Genomic DNA, 16,342 nt, shown 5'->3' with positions numbered 1-16,342 from the left:
GACTTTTTCTACATTTTGTTACGTTACAGCCATATTCTAACATTGATTAAATAAATAATGACAAATCTTAAACATTTTTTCGAATAACAAGTAAAATAGAAACTGAAATATCACATTTACTTAAGTATTCAGACCATTTACTCAGTACTTTGTTGAAGCACCTTTGGCAGAGATTACAGCCTCGATTTGGGGAGTTTCTCCCATTCTTCTCTGCAGATCCTCTCAAGCTCTGTCAGGTTGGATGGGGAGCGTCGCTGCAAAGCTTTTTTCAGGTTTATCCAGAGATGTTCGATCGGGTCCACGTCTGGGCTCTGGCTGGGTCACTCAAGGACATTCAAAGATGTGTCCCGAAGCCACTCCTTCATTGTCTTGGCTGTGTGCTTAGGGTCGTTGTCCTGTTGGAAGGTGAACCTTCGCCCCAGTCAGGTCCTGAGAGCTCTGGAGCCGGTTGTCATTCAAGGATCTCTCTGTACTTTGCTCCGTTCATCTTTCCCTTGAGCCTGACCAATCTCCCAGTCCCTGCCACTGATAAACATCCCCACAGCATGATGCTGCCACTACCATGCTTCACCGTAGGAATGGTGCCAGGTTTCCTTCAGATGTGATGCTTGGCATTCAGGCCAAGCATTTCATCAGACCAGATAATCTTCTTTCTCATGGTTTGATAGTCTTTAGGTGCCTTTTGGCAAACTCCAAGTGGGCTGACAAATACCTTTTTACTGAAGAACGGCTTCCGTCTGGCCACTCTACCATAAAGGGCTGATAGGCGGAGTGCTGCGGAGATAGTTGTCCTTCTATAAGGTTCTTCCATCTCCACACAGGAGCTCTGGAGCTCTGTCAGTGTCCATCGGGTTCTTGGTCACCTCCCTGACCAAGGCCCTTCTCCCACGATTGCTCAGTTTGGCTGGACAGCGAGCTCCGGGAAGAGTCTTGGTGGTTCCAAACTTCTTCCATTTAAGAATGTTGGGAGTCACTATGTTTTTGGGACTTTTAATGCAGCAGAAATGTTTTGGTACCCTTCCCCAGATCTGTTCCTCGACACAATCCTGTCTCGGAGATCTACGGACAATTCCTTCGACCTCATGGCTTGGTTTTTGCTCTGACATGCACTGTCAACTGGAACTTGGTGTGTGCCTTTCCAAATCATGTCCAATCAATTTAATTTACCACAGGTGGACTACAATCAAGTTGTAGAAACATCCAAGGATGATCAATGGAAACAGGATTCACATGAGCTCAATTTTGAGTCTCATAGCAAAGGGTCTAAATACTAATGTAAATAACTAATAATACTTGTGCAAAACTTTCAAAAAAACTGTTTTTGCTTTGTCATTATGGGTTATTGTGTGTAGATTGATGAGGAAAAAATGTAATCTAATTGACTTTAGAATAAGGCTGTAACATAACAAAATGTGGAAAAAGTCAAGGGGTCTGAATACTTCCCGAATGATCTGTATATGCACACACAATTTTGTTGTATGTATTTTTTAATATAGGCCTATTGTAAATGTGTATTATTGTTGCGTCGGCATCTTTATTGCAACAGGGAATACAAGTACAAACTTTAAGCTATATATTATTTTGACAGAGGTAATGAACTGTCCATTGATCGGCACAACAATTGATAAAACAGCAACAATTACATTATCTGATCCATAGCACCCCCTGATAAATCAAATTTAGGAAAAAAAAAGTCCCAAAAATATATATACAGTGTATATATATATATATATATAACATTTTAATATTCACCAATGTTTGTGAACTAGGCCTTTATTACTCCTGTATGAGCGGAGAAATGTACTTGTTAGCAGAGCAGAGAAAAATACTCCTCAGCACCGCCCCAAAACATCTTCCTGCGGCCATGACCTGAACTCCCCCGTGTACAGTGCACAGTATTAAGATGTAAATGTATTTCAGATTTTCATACTTGAGTAATAATAACATTTTATGAAATGTGCATATATATATAACACTGCCAAGATCATTGCACACAGATATTCTCCAGTGTTAATCTGCAAAATTGTAATTATTCGCCTACCTCCTCATGCTTTTTGCACACAATGTATATAGACTCTCTTTTTTTTCTACTGTGTTATTGACTTGTTAATTGTTTACTCCATGTGTAACTCTGTGTTGTCTGTTCACACTGCTATGCTTTATCTTGGCCAGGTCGCAGTTGTAAATGAGAACGTGTTCTCAACTAGCCTATCTGGTTAAATAAAGGTGAAAAAAAAAAAAAAAAAAAAAAAAAAATTCCCATTGAGTCACCACTACCGTAGGCATATGGCTCTTTTTGTCCAGCCAAGTAGTGCTCAGTTACTCAGAAATGCTAAAAGGGTTTTCTAAGAATTTGAGTTGTTTTCTCACTGATATAGCTTCTATAACAGTATGGTTGCTGAACAAAATACCACTAACTTTATATTATACTCGTGTCACATATTTCTTTTGTAAATTAGATTTATGCAGACGAGCTTGCATTTCCCTGTCTACAGCAGCTGACTTGGCTCTAACCTGTGTTTTCTCTCCCTCTGTCCAGAATGACTATCGGAAGCTGTCTATGCAGTGTAAGGACTTTGTAGTGGGAGTGCTGGACCTCTGTCGGGACACGGAGGAAGTGGAAGCCATTTTGAATGGAGATGTTACTGCTGAGAAGGAGGCGGGGAAGGGCCTTCGCTCTCTCCTGAGCAGGGTCAAACTGGCCATCAAGTACGAGGTGAAAAAGGTAAGTAGCTAACCGTTTCCTTTATCTATTCTAAGGCCTTGCAAGCAGTTGACTTCACTCTCTAATCTCTATCTTGTAAGTTATTTCTAGAATATACAGTAGTTCAGTCAAAACAATTACCAAGACACACCACGTTACATCCAAATGATTCCATTGTTACTTGCCTGTGTACCAGATCTGCTTCTCTGGCCCTTCTGTCCTTTCTACACCCCTCCACCGGACCTGCCTAAAATATTACCTCGTAAACTTTCACCCGAGCAACAACAAAAAAAAATGCGCATGCCTTCCAACTCAACAGGGCAACTTTTGTAACATTATCTATTTCATATGCAGCATCCATCCATTTTTCATCAACATTTTGTCTCTACACTTTTTGCAACAGTTAGCAATTTGCATTGCTCCGATGCTGGGTGCTTTTGTTTTTTGCCAGAACTACAATATCTGATACTAGAAATCCCTATGCTGTACCTCCACGTTCAGGGGTCAACTAATAACTAAACATAATCTTCCTGTTCAGAGTGCCTAGAAGTAACACAGCATAATTCCAACCAAAGCACAGTCAACATATTGAATGTACATGCACAGTGAGCCTCAAAAGTATTGGGATACTTGAAATGGTACAATAACTATGAGGTTAAAGTGCAGACTGTCAGCTTTAGTTAGAGGGTATTTTCATATATTGGGTGAATTGTTTAGAAATTACAGCATTTTTTGTACATAATCTCCCCCTTTTTATGGGACCAAAAGTATTGGGACAAATTCACTTATACTGTATGTGTGTTAAAGTAGTAAAACATTCAATATTTGGTCCCATATTCATAGGATGCAATGGGTCATATTTGGAAAGATTGATCAATCTATGAGATTCCAAACTATTTTCAACCACTCAAAAAAGACAGCTAAATGTTAGTTGAAATCCCAATGTGTTATCACTATGCTTTGAACCATTTTAAAAGCACAACCAAATTCCAATGGAAAATCAATGTCAGATTTTTTTATTTAGATTGTCAACTAAATGAGTTATCGCTGCACTTTCAACCATTTTAAAAGCACACCAAAATTCAAATAGGAATACAATGTCAGATATTTTGTGTATTTATACAACAGCTTAATGTGTTGTCACTGTGCTTGATCTAATAGCACAACCAAATTACATTGATTACAGTTAGTTGAGATTAGAGGTCGACCGATTATGATTTTTCAACGCCGATACCGGTTATTGGAGGACCAAAAAAAGCCGATACCGATTAATCGGACGATTTTTATAAATATATTTGGAATAATGACAATTACAACAATACTGAATGAACACTTATTTTAACTTAAATAATACATCAGTAAAATCAATTTAGTCTCAAATAAATAATGAAACATGTTCAATTTGGTTTAAATAATGCAAAAACAAAGTGTTGGAGGAGAAAGTAAAAGTGCAATATGGGCCATGTAAAAAAGCTAACGTTTAAGTTCCTTGCTTAGAACATATGAAAGCTGGTGGTTCCTTTTAACATGAGTCTTCAATATTCCCAGGTAAGGAGTTTTAGGTTGTAGTTATTATAGGAATTATAGGATTATTTCTCTCTATACCATTTGTATTTCATATACCTTTGACTATTGGATGTTCTTATAGGCACTATAGTATTGCCAGTGCAACAGTATAGCTTCAGTCCCTCTCCTCGCCCTTACCTGGGCTCAAACCAGGGACACATCGACAACAGCCACCCTCTAAGCATTGTTACCCATCGCTCCTCAAAAGCCGCGGCCCTTGCAGAGCAAGGGCAACCACTACTTCAAATTCTCAGAGCGAGTGACGTCACCAATTGAAACGCTGTTAGCACGCACCCCGCTGACTAGCTAGCCAATTCACATCAGTTACACCAGCCTAATCTCGGGAGTTGATAGGCTTGAAGTCATAAACAGCGCAATGCTTGAAACATAGCGAAGATCTGCTGGCAAATGCACGAAAGTGCTGTTTGAATGAATGCTTACGAGCCTGCTGCTGCCCAGTCAGACTGCTCTATCAAATATCAAATCATAGACTTAATTATAACATAATAACACACAGAAATACGAGCCTTAGGTCATTAATATGGTCAAATCCAGAAACTATCATTTCGAAAACAAAATGTTTATTCTTTCAGTGAAATACGGAACCATTCCGTATTTGATCTAATGGGTGGCATCCATAAATCTAAATATTGCTGTTACATTGCACAACCTTCAATGTTATGTCATGATTATGTACAATTCTGGCAAATTAATCACAGTCTTTGTTAGGAAGAAATGGTCTTCACACAGTTTCGCAACGAGCCAGGCGGCCCAAACTGCAGCATATAACCTGACTCTGTTTGCACGGAACGCAAAAGAAGTGACACAATTTCCCTAGTTAAAAGAAATTCATTTTAGCAGGCGGTATTAACTAAATATGCAGGTTTAAAAATATATACTTGTGTATTGATTTTAAAGAGAGGCATTGATGTTTAACGTTTGGTGCAACGACAGTGCTTTTTTTGCAAATGCGCTTGTTAAATCATCATGTAACGGTTGTCGTCTTCCTCTTCTGAGGAGGAGTAGAAAATATCAGACCAATATGCAGCGTGTTAAGTGTTCGTCATATTTATTACACTGAACACAGAAAACAAACGAACAAGCAAATAAAGGAAAATCGAAACAGTCCCATATGGTGAAAACACTGAAATGGAAAATAACCACCCACAAACAAGAGTGGGAAAACAGGCTACGTAAGTATGGTTCTCAATCAGAGACAACGATCGACAGCTGCCTCTGATTGTGAACCATACCAGGCCAAACACATAGAAATATAAACACAAGAACAAAACATAGAATGCCCACTCCAACTCACGCCCTGACCAACCTAAAATTGAGACATACCAAAAGGAACTAAGGTCAGGACGTGACACATCACCCGTTTGGCGAAGTAGGCTGTGATTCGATGAGAAATTAACAGGCACTGCGTCGATTATATTTAAAGCAGGACAAGCAAGATAAACTAGTAACATCATCAACCATGTGTAGTTAACTAGTGATTATGTTAAGATTGATTGTTTTTTATAAGATACGTTTAATGCTAGCTAGCAACTTACCTTGGCTCCTGGCTGCACTCGCGTAACAGGTAGTCAGCCTGCCACGCAGTCTCCTCGTGGAGTGCAATCAGCCACAATCGATCAATCGATGTGCAAAAATTCAGATTACCGATTGTTATGAAAACTTGGCACTAATTAATCGGCACTAATTAATCGGCCATTCCGATTAATCGGTCGACCTCTAGTTGCTATTACATTAAAGTACATGGTGCACAGATAACTTTCTTGATAAAAACATTAAGAAAACAAAAGAGATACATTGATTGTAGAAGGAACAAAACTGAACTACCCCCTACGGCGATCAATGGGGAACCAGTTGATAGAGTGACCATCGGAAAGTTTTCAGACCCCTTGGCATACTAGTCAGGATCGAGGCAAAGATAAACGGAGCAAAGTACATAGATCCTTGATGAAAATCTGCTCCAGAGCTCTCAGGACCTCAGACTGGGGTGAAGGTTCACCTTCCAAAAGGACAACGACCCTAAGCACACAGCCAAGACAATGCAGGAGTGGCTTTGGGACAATCTCTGAATTATCTTGAGTTGCCCAGCCAGAGCCTGGACTTGAACCCGATCGAACATCTCTGGAGAGACCTGAAAACAGCTGTGCAGCGGCGCTCCCCATCCAACCTGACAGAGCTTGAGAGGACCTGCAGAGAAGAATGGGAGAAACTCCCCAAATACAGGTGTGCCAAGTTTGTAGCGTCATACCTAAGAAGACTCCAGGCTGGAATCGCCTCGAGTCAATTGTTAGCAAACATTTCTAAAATCTTGTTTTTGCTTTGTCGTTATGGGGTTTTGTGTGTAGATTGATGAAGGGAAAAAAATATTTAATTTTAGAACAAGGCTGTAACCAAACAAAATGTGCAAAAAGTCAAGGGGTCTGAATACTTTCCGAAGGCACTGTATATAATTCCATACATTTTTTTCAACTGGTACTGGGAGACCTTCAAACGATTCTTGTGAGGCCTGTGGGTGTCCTAGAGCAAAACAACAACATGTACGTTCATGAGAGTATCATCTTTCCACAGAGGGGTCATAATAGTTTTGTAGGCCAAACCATTCGGACGCTACAGACAATTCTGTGAGATTGTCCTTATCCTGTAACTGCAAAGTTCATTTTCACCTCTCAACTTGTCCCAGGCTTTTAGTACCTCCCTCACAGTACACTCCCAAAAATGTATGAATGTCACACATTTCTCCCTTTCCAAAGAATCTTTAATAATAGACTCGCTGCTCCTTATTTATAGCCGTTCTGGCGTCGCCTTGATTCCTCATTCAACTGCATAATTAATCTGCCATATTTTCCAATTCAATCTTTGCTAGCCTCCTAGGAAAAAGGGAGAGCTGATGTAGGACAACCATGACATTAAAAATCCAAATGCACAGAGGTGTGTTATTCATTAACCTTGCACACTTGAGGATGGAACTTGTTCCTTACTACAGGTGGTAATGCACCTCTCACTGGCCCTGAATTCACGAGTCTGTGTCTCGAAATGAACTTGAACAAGTGATTCTCGAAGTCCCTGGGAGCAACAGCTTGTGGGTCAATTCCATTTCGATTCAACAATTAGAATTTGAACTGGAATTGGCCACCACTCCCATCCATTATCTTTTTCTTAAATTGGAATTGCATGTCTATCTTTTCCCATATTATTATCAACATGTGAACCCAAACTATTTACCTCCCCTTGAGACAGGTTGATGTTCTTATCTTGTGGTGTTTGGTCTTTACAGAGCAAATAACCAAATGTTTACTATTTTGAAATGGTTATGGATTGACTGGGCTGGCAGACAGTGTCAAGGAAACCCACAGAGAGAACTGTCCACTTCATTAATGTCTCGGTGGGTTTTAAACACTTCCATTACAGGGAACACCACCTCCCCAGTTCTTCCCACACCAGCCGCCACTGGCAAAAGCCTAATGCATTTCTCCCAGATTTGATCAAGCCTGTTAATGTGATTATATGAGAAGCTCTCTCTCTCTCGCACACACTCACTCACACACATATACACACACAAACACACTTTATAGGCCCACTTAAAATGCAAATGACCAACCGATGACTGGTGCCTCCACTCCAGCAGTCCCTTTTCCTGATTTCCCCCTGGCCTACAGGATATATTCGGAACTGGGTCTTCGTACTCATTTTCCAGACTAAACTGCGTGACAGCCTAGAGGATGAACCAGGCCTGCCACTCAGCCTCTTGTCTTCCCAGACTGCTTGCCCATTGCATTAACTTTTACATGACATATTTTATTTCCGGTTCTCTCTCTCCTCCCCTACAGTTTGTGGCCCACCCCAACTGCCAGCAGCAGCTGCTGACGATCTGGTATGAGAACCTGTCGGGCCTGAGGGAGCAGACCATCGTTGTGAAGTGCCTGGTGGTGGTGGCGGTGGCCTTTGGTCTGCCCCTACTGGCCATGGGCTACTGGTTCGCTCCCTGCAGTCGGGTAAGAGTACCACGTCCTCTGACCAAACCGCCGAGTGTCGTTTACCAACCTGAAACACTTGGTCAGAATTCAGATGTAGTCTTGGTCAGAGCAATGTTGATGGAGTATGTTGTTCACAAGGCTGCACAAAAATAAAATATATTGTTTCAAAGAGTTAAAGAGGGGCAAAGTGCAGTTTTGTTTTTACCGTTTTGCCTCTTATTTGTCAACTCATGCACAATTTGTCTCTCCTTCACATCGGAGTGCCGGTGCAGGCTCTTTGCATGTCTTGACCAATCAGATTCACTGAAAATACAGGTCGTGTGGGCTGGACACAAAGCTCAAGGCATGCTCTCCACTTTCCTCCGGTAATTATTTAGTAGGCTACTAACAACAGAAGCTGCAGAGTGTAGCCTACTATGCGCCCTGTCCCTCTGGCCAGGGTAAACGAAGCGGTAACGTTGTGTATTGATAGACCATTTGTTTGTGAGAAAATGTGAATGGGGTCAAATTAGGTTAAAATTCATACTTGGGCTGACTAGGCCACCTAGACTTTTTTTTCTATCCAAAATGATTAGAACGCAGTTATTTACAACTCTACAAAGTTCAAACCAATACATATGATTGGCCCTAAACCTGCTGTTTCGAATCTCTCTTTCTTTATTTCGCTCTCTCTGACCTGCTCTCTCGACTTCTGAATACTCGGCTATGAAAAGCCACCAACTGACATTTACTCTTGAGATGTTGAACTGTTGCAACCCTCTTTAACCAATATGGTTATTATTTGACCCTGCTGGTCATCTATGAACATTTGAACTTGTTGAAGAATAATCTGGTCTTAATGGCCATACTCTTAACTCCACCCATCATAGCCAGAAGAGGACTGGCCAACACTCAAAGCTTGGTTTCTCTCTAGGTTTCTTCCTACGTTTCTGGCATCCTGGGGAGTTTTTTTTCTAGCTACAGTGCTTCTGCATTGCTTGCTCTTTGGGGTTTTATCTGTATAGCACTTTGTGACAACTACTGATGTAAAAGAGCTTTATAAAATCAATTAGATTGATTGAATCTGATTGCTAATTGTTTTGCAATGTGAAAAGTAATATCTGCCAAACGAGTATAGATATAATTATGGCATGCAAGGCCACCCACCTCCATCATTCCTGCCACTCAGAACCTCACAACTGGAGTATGTCTCGGCTGAAATACAGAGACTGTGTTTGGACAGAATTCACCAATTGTGTTCCCTTCAATTATCTAAACTCAAACCAGAGCATATGAAGCGTATCGTGTCTAGCCCATAGAATGACATATACAATAGTAATGTATAGGGCCTCTTTTGTCCATGTACCCTAACTCTTCCTCTTAAAAGTAAAACAAAGACATTTACAGCCACCTTTGAGTTAAGTAAGTAAGTCTAGGAGTGTGAGTGCATAGTGTGTTTATTTGTTTATATTCACTTACCCTGCTTTTTAAAAAATGTTTATTTCACCTTTATTTAACCAGGTAGGCTACTTGAGAACAAGTTCTCATTTACAATTGCGACCTGGCCAAGATAAAGCAAAGCAGTTCGACACATACAACAACACAGAGTTACACATGGAATAAAACAAATATACAGTCAATAATTCAGCAGAAAAATAAGTCTATATACAATGTGAGCAAATGAGGTGAGAAAAGGGAGGTAAAGGCAAAATAAACGTTTTTTAAAAAGGCCATGGTGGCGAAGTAAATACAATATAGCAAGTAAAACACTAAAATGGTAGATTTGCAGTGGAAGAATGTGCAAAGTAGAGGGAAATAATGGGATGCAAAGGAGCAAAATAAATAAATACAGTAGAGGGGAGAGGTAGTTGTTTGGGCTAAATTATAGATGGGCTATGTACAGGTGCAGTAATTTGTGAGCTGCTCTGACAGCTGGTGCTTAAAGCTAGTGAGGGAAATAAGTATTTCCAGTTTGAGATTTTTGTAGTTCGTTCCAGTCATTGGCAGCAGAGAACTGGAAGGAGAGGCGGCCAAAGGAAGAATTGATTTGGGGGTGACCAGAGAGATAAACCTGCTGGAGCGCATGCTACAGGTGGGTGCTGCTATGGTGACCAGCGAGCTGAGATAAGGGTGGACTTTACCTAGCAGGGTCTTGTAGATAACCTCGAGCCAGTGGGTTTGGCGGCGAGTATGAAGCGAGGGCCAGCCAACAAGAGCGTACAGGTTGCAGTGCTGGGTAGTATATGGGGCTTTGGTGACAAAACATCTGGAACTGTGATAGACTACATCCAATTTATTGAGTAGGGTATTGGAGGCTATTTTGTAAATGACATCTCCGAAAGTGTCAGTAGTATAGCAAGGGTCTCTTGCGACGCTCCAATGAATGTTAGTGTTACATTTTATATCTTAAGGGATGTTGTTTTCAACGCTCCAGATTTCACTATAAAAATAATTTCCATAAAGTTAAGTGGTTGTAGCATAGTTACTCTATAGACTTATGGACTGTTTTCTCGCTTTGCATCCCACTGACCCCCACTGAAGATATTACTTTCTATTACTTACCTACTGTATGCAAGTTGAATGCACTGAGTGTAAGTCACTCTGAATAAAAGCATCTGCGAAGTGACTGAAGTGTAAATGTGATGCTTTTTATTTTATGTAGCTGGGAAATGTCCTGCGCAGCCCCTTCATGAAGTTTGTGGCCCATGCCGCCTCCTTCATCATCTTCCTGTGCCTGCTGTTGTTCAACGCATCGGACCGCTTCGAGGGAATCCGCACCATGCCAAACGTGACCGTCACTGACCACCCCATGCAGATCTACCGGGTCAAGACCACCGAATTCAGCTGGACCGAGATGCTCATCATGGTCTGGGTCACAGGTGAGACAGGATTTATTTGTTTAACATTTTGTGGTACTGTGCAGGGTTGCACTGCACCAGAGGGGCTTGGAAATGTGTGGTCAGAGGCAAGGGGATAAATCAGAGCCACGTTTCAGGGGCGCGTAAAGATTCCATAAAGTTTCAAAGGAGAACAACCTCTGTGATTAAACAATAATGTTCAACGATGCCTAAAAGTCTAAGCCTCCAGGGGGGCTTTATTGCTATAGGCCATAGAAATGCATTGAATAACACATTCATAAATGGAAAAATAGATGTCTGTCCTATATTTAGGATATATAAGAAAGCTCAGGAAATATATACTGTATGTATATATACGATTTCCATACTTTCATTCATTTGTTTTGAACCAGTACCGAGTTACCCTCATACAAATCCTGTGACACTTGTGGGGGTGGTAGAGCAAAACGGAGAACACCACTGTGTTCGTGAGTGCCTTAGTAGTTTGTGGCCCAATAGCCGTTTTCGTGATAGGAACAATTTTTGGGATATCGCCTTGTCTGTCAAACAGTGCTGTAAATCTGCCACCTTCCACTGCAGATGCGCAGGCACTTCAATCGACTCTGATTTTATTTTTAAACTGAAAGTAGCTTTTCTCCAAAACCAGTACTTCTGTCAGTTAATTAGTTACCCAACTAAAGTTACCCAGACAAAATTTATTCACTGTTTACCGGATTTTCCCCTCAGAAAAGTGAGACGAGCAGAAAAAAACCCAAATAATAATTAATTCAGTGGATAAGGAATAACAGTACTTTATCACATTGTCCTAGGCTATATGGACATGAACAATAGGCAAAATATTCAATTTCAGACTGATTTCATGATTATTATTAATACACAAAGTAACATCAATGAACATTATTCACATAGGATGTTATTCTATCATATTCAAACAATAAAAAAAAATAAAAAGTTATGTATGAATGTATTATCAGTTCATGAATCTACTTAATTGCATAGCCTAACAAATTAAAGAATGATTGACAATAAATAATTGTAATCAAATTCAAATGTTGATCCATAATAATGAGTGACCTGAATGCATCTCTATAGCCTTGGCGTTAACAAAATATTCATACAAATATGATTAGGCCTCTCATAGACTAGGCCTTTTAGAAAGAGGTTCAATCAAGGTAGATCTGCCAAATTAACATAGCATTGGAAAAAATACATAAATCCAGCCTTAGAGGATAACATTTCATCATTATCCAAAAGAAGCAATTAGAAGCATCAATCTATATAGAGCAAGCGTGACTAAATTCGAGCCTAGGAACTTTGTTCACCACATCCTCCTTCGATTGTCTCGCCTGGCTACCACGAAAAGCCCCCACCTGCTGATCTGCACGAAGTGTGTGCGTGCCACTGGCGATGTACTTTGCTCGACATGCTAGCTGTTCTCGGGTAGTACCAGTAAAATGTAAGTTATGAATCGCAAATCACCTTACAACTGACACACTTCGATTTCATCAATCATTTTGACTTCAATTTGGTTGTCCAAAATACTATCAGCTCGCACTGCGTCTTTGCTGATGAATGCCTTGATCTCTGGCCAGTCAAATGGTTAAATTACATTGTTATTTAATCTATTAATCGCTTCTGAAAATGATGCAATAACCATGAATTTAACCAACTGTTTGTTTATAATGAAGGACTTCCTACATTTAACCTGGACACATAAATAGTAGGAATTTGCGTTGGCTTCAGCCATGACTGCATGAAAAATGAAACATCTGCACGTCACCTGCAGGTGCGAGTGTGTGTTTCACTGTCCAATCCGAGGCTCGTACATGATCTGAGCGTGTGATCTGAGGCTGTTTGGTCTCTTGGGCATCAACTTTGGTAAGGCTCAAGGGAGAGCGGACAGGGCATTATACACAAAGAGCCGCATATATTGGCAAGAAAATAACGCATCTGATTTTTACTTTTTTTGGGGGTGTGGAGAAAAGTGAGGCGGGACATACGCTAAACAGTAATTCAACTTTGTTCGGCTAAAAGTTATGGTATCAATATTATTGTAAGGATGAGGGGACCCTCAATGGTATATAGAGCAAGTCAGGATGTCATGTGAAACCATGTGTTCTGATATACTACTCATATAGTAGTATTTGGTTTTCGAAAAGACACTGAAAATATCAACATTCATATACAAATTCCTTAGAATCCCTATATTTACATATATTTACTTTAGACCATATTAAACAGATATTTGAAACAAACAATTCAAGATGGTGCCGACAGACATGGCAGCTCTGCTTCTAGCTCCTAAGCAACTTTGCAGTATTTTATTTCTTACACTATTAGCTCAGAGTGTTTTTTGGTGTTATTACATACAGCTGTAAAAAACTTTTGCATATCAAAGCGATGGTAACTCACCAGCACTACGACCAGGAATATGACTTTCCCGAATTGGATCCTTTGTTCACACCCCCAGGGCAATTGAACTTATCCCAAATGCTGCTCCAGGATGCCACCGCCCACTTCTAGACCAACTCAGGAGGCAGGCGCACCATCTACCACTTCCGAGTATATTACTCTCTGGTGATCAGACTCTGGACAGTAAAGTAGACAAGCTCAGGGACTGTAACATACTCTTGTTTCATAGAATCATGGCTCTCTCTGGATATACTGTCCCCGTCCATACAGCCAGCTGGGTTATCAGGACATCGCACAGACAGCAATGAACATCTCTCAGGGAAGAAGGTATTTTGGTTCACCTGACCTAGAATACCTTCTGTAGCACAGTTGGTAGAGCATGGCGCTTGTAACGCCATGGGTAGTGGGTTCGATTCCCGGGACCACCCATACGTAGAATGTATGCACACATGACTGTAAGTCGCTTTGGATAAAAGCGTCTGCTAAATGGCATATATTAATACCTCACAATCAAATGCTGACCGTATTGCCTCCCAAGAGAATTGTCTTTGGTTATAGTCACAGCCGTGTGTATTCCGCCTCAAGCCAATGATATCTTCCTGCGTTCCGTTCCTCCTCAAGACACAAAGGAATTCTCCAGTTGGAACTTTATTGAAGATTTATGATAAAAACATCCTAATAATTGATTCTGTACTTAGTTTGAAATGTTTCTTTGGAAATTTTTGTCCGAAGAAATGGTCGACCAGCACCAGCATTTGGATAGGTGTACCAAACGCGCAAACAAAAGTAGCTAATTGGACATAAATAACGGACATTATCGAACAAATCAAGCATTTATTGTGGACCTGGGATTCCTGGGAGTGTATTCTGATGAAGATCATCAAAGGTAAGGGAATATTTATCATGTAATTTCTGATTTATGTTGACTCCAAAATGGCGGCTAATTGTATTATATTTCTGAGCGCCGTCTCAGTTTATTGCATGGTTTGCTTTTTCCGTAAAGTATTTTTGAAATCTGACACAGCGGTTGCATTAAGGAGAGGTATATCTATAATTACATGTATATAACTTGTATTATCATCTACATTTATGATGAGTATTTATGTTTAATTGATGTGGCTATGCAAAATCACTGGATATTTTTGGAACTAGTGAATGTAACGCGCCAATGTAAACTCAGATTTTTGGATATAAATATGAACTTTATCAAACAAACATACATGTATTGTGTAACATGAAGTCCTATGCCATCTGATGAAGATCATCAAAGGTTAGTGATTCATTTTATCTCTATTTGTGCTTTTTGTGACGACTCTCTTTGGCTGGATAAATGGCTTTGTTTATTCTGTGGCTTAGTGGTGACCTAACAATCCTTTGTGGTGCTTTCGCTGAAAAGCATATTTGAAATCAGACACTGGTGGGATTAACAACAAGATTACCTTTAAAACAGTATAAAATACATGTATGTTTGAGGAATTTTAATTATGAGATTTCTGTTGTTTTGAATTTGGCGCCCTGCACTTTCACTGGCTGTTGTCATATCATCCGGTTAATGGGATTGCACCTCAAAGAGGTGTTAAACCTATATCATTGACTTAGTCACTAACCCCTTCAAATAGGGTTAATAAAAACAGCTGCAACAACAGCAAAAGCATAAGCAATACAACCAAACAAGATTTTCTGATTTATTATCAAGAAGACTGTGTTTCAGAGAGGTGGTCGTTTGATTTCTCAAACCTGATGACATGCTGAATATTCTCACCACAACACTTGGGATGCACGGGCAGAAACCAGATCCAGTTCCACAAGGCACAGCTTTGGATAAACAGCCATCCTTGCCTGCCAGAACTGGAGAGGTGACTCTACCAGGTATTTCCGCAGCTCACTCGGGACACTTAATGCCCTGCCAGGTTGACCCCCCGTATGGACAGTGACCTCAGACACAATCTTCGAAGTGAGGAAATCCGTATTTCTGAAGAACTGTGTTTGAGATGCTTGCTGGATTCAACGTGCTGGCATCTTGCTGGAGTCCTGCTGCTCCACAGCTGTACTCCTTGATTTGCTGAAGTACAAAACACTTCCCTCGTCAGTGGCCATCACTGAAGCTGGAGACTTATATTTCCCTCGCTAACTAAACATCAGCTATCTGAGCAGCTAACCAATCGCTGCAGCTGTACATAGCCCATCTGTAAATAGCCCACCCAATCTACCTACCTCATCCCCATTTTGTTTTTATTTACTTTTCTGCTCTTTTGCACACCAGTATTCTACTTGCACATCACCATCTGCTCATCTATCACTCCAGTTTTAATTTGCTAAATTGTAATTACTTTGCTACTATGGCCTATTTATTGCCTTACCTCCTCACGCCATTTGCACACACTGTATATAGATGTCTTTTTTTTCGATTGTGTTATTAACTGTATGCTTGTTTATTCCATGTGTAACTCTGTGTTGTTTTTTGTGTCGCACTGCTTTGCTTTATTTTGGCCAGGTCGCAGTTGTAAATGAGAACTTGTTCTCAACTAGCCTACCTGGTTAAATAAAGGTGATATTTAAAAAATTAAATAAAAAACTTTTTGCTAACATCTCCAGCAAGCTGCACTATCTTAGCCCACTCACACACCCTGCTCACCCTCGGATTTCCTCCCTCTTAGCTACTGATGGTGATGCCCAAGCTAGGTCTATTTGAAACATCGGCATATACTGGCAGCATTTACCCGCCAGATTCAGAAGCTCTAAAATGCCATGAGAAAAAAACTCCATTACAGTTTAAAAGAAACTAAACATAATTTAACATAGTTTTTATTTGATTTATTTTGCAGTAATAG

At 40.3% G+C, this 16,342-nt stretch overlaps 1 protein-coding gene across 1 annotated transcript in view; it reads left to right on the top strand.

The window, feature by feature from the left end:
* Positions 1-16,342, top strand: part of LOC118363616 (short transient receptor potential channel 3-like) — a 93,400-nt gene that overhangs the window by 27,130 nt on the left and 49,928 nt on the right. Inside the window, exons 4-6 of the mRNA XM_035744673.2 lie at positions 2,540-2,725; positions 8,116-8,280; positions 10,904-11,120. Of these exons, the coding sequence (XP_035600566.2) occupies positions 2,540-2,725; positions 8,116-8,280; positions 10,904-11,120 (568 nt within the window). The remainder of the gene's footprint in view (positions 1-2,539; positions 2,726-8,115; positions 8,281-10,903; positions 11,121-16,342) is intronic.

The sequence above is a fragment of the Oncorhynchus keta genome, chromosome 30 (genome assembly GCF_023373465.1).
Source record: "Oncorhynchus keta strain PuntledgeMale-10-30-2019 chromosome 30, Oket_V2, whole genome shotgun sequence".
In the NCBI taxonomy this organism is placed as follows: domain Eukaryota; kingdom Metazoa; phylum Chordata; class Actinopteri; order Salmoniformes; family Salmonidae; genus Oncorhynchus; species Oncorhynchus keta.
The sequence above is the reverse complement of the archived record's forward strand: the minus strand, read 5'-3'. Positions and strand labels throughout refer to the sequence as shown.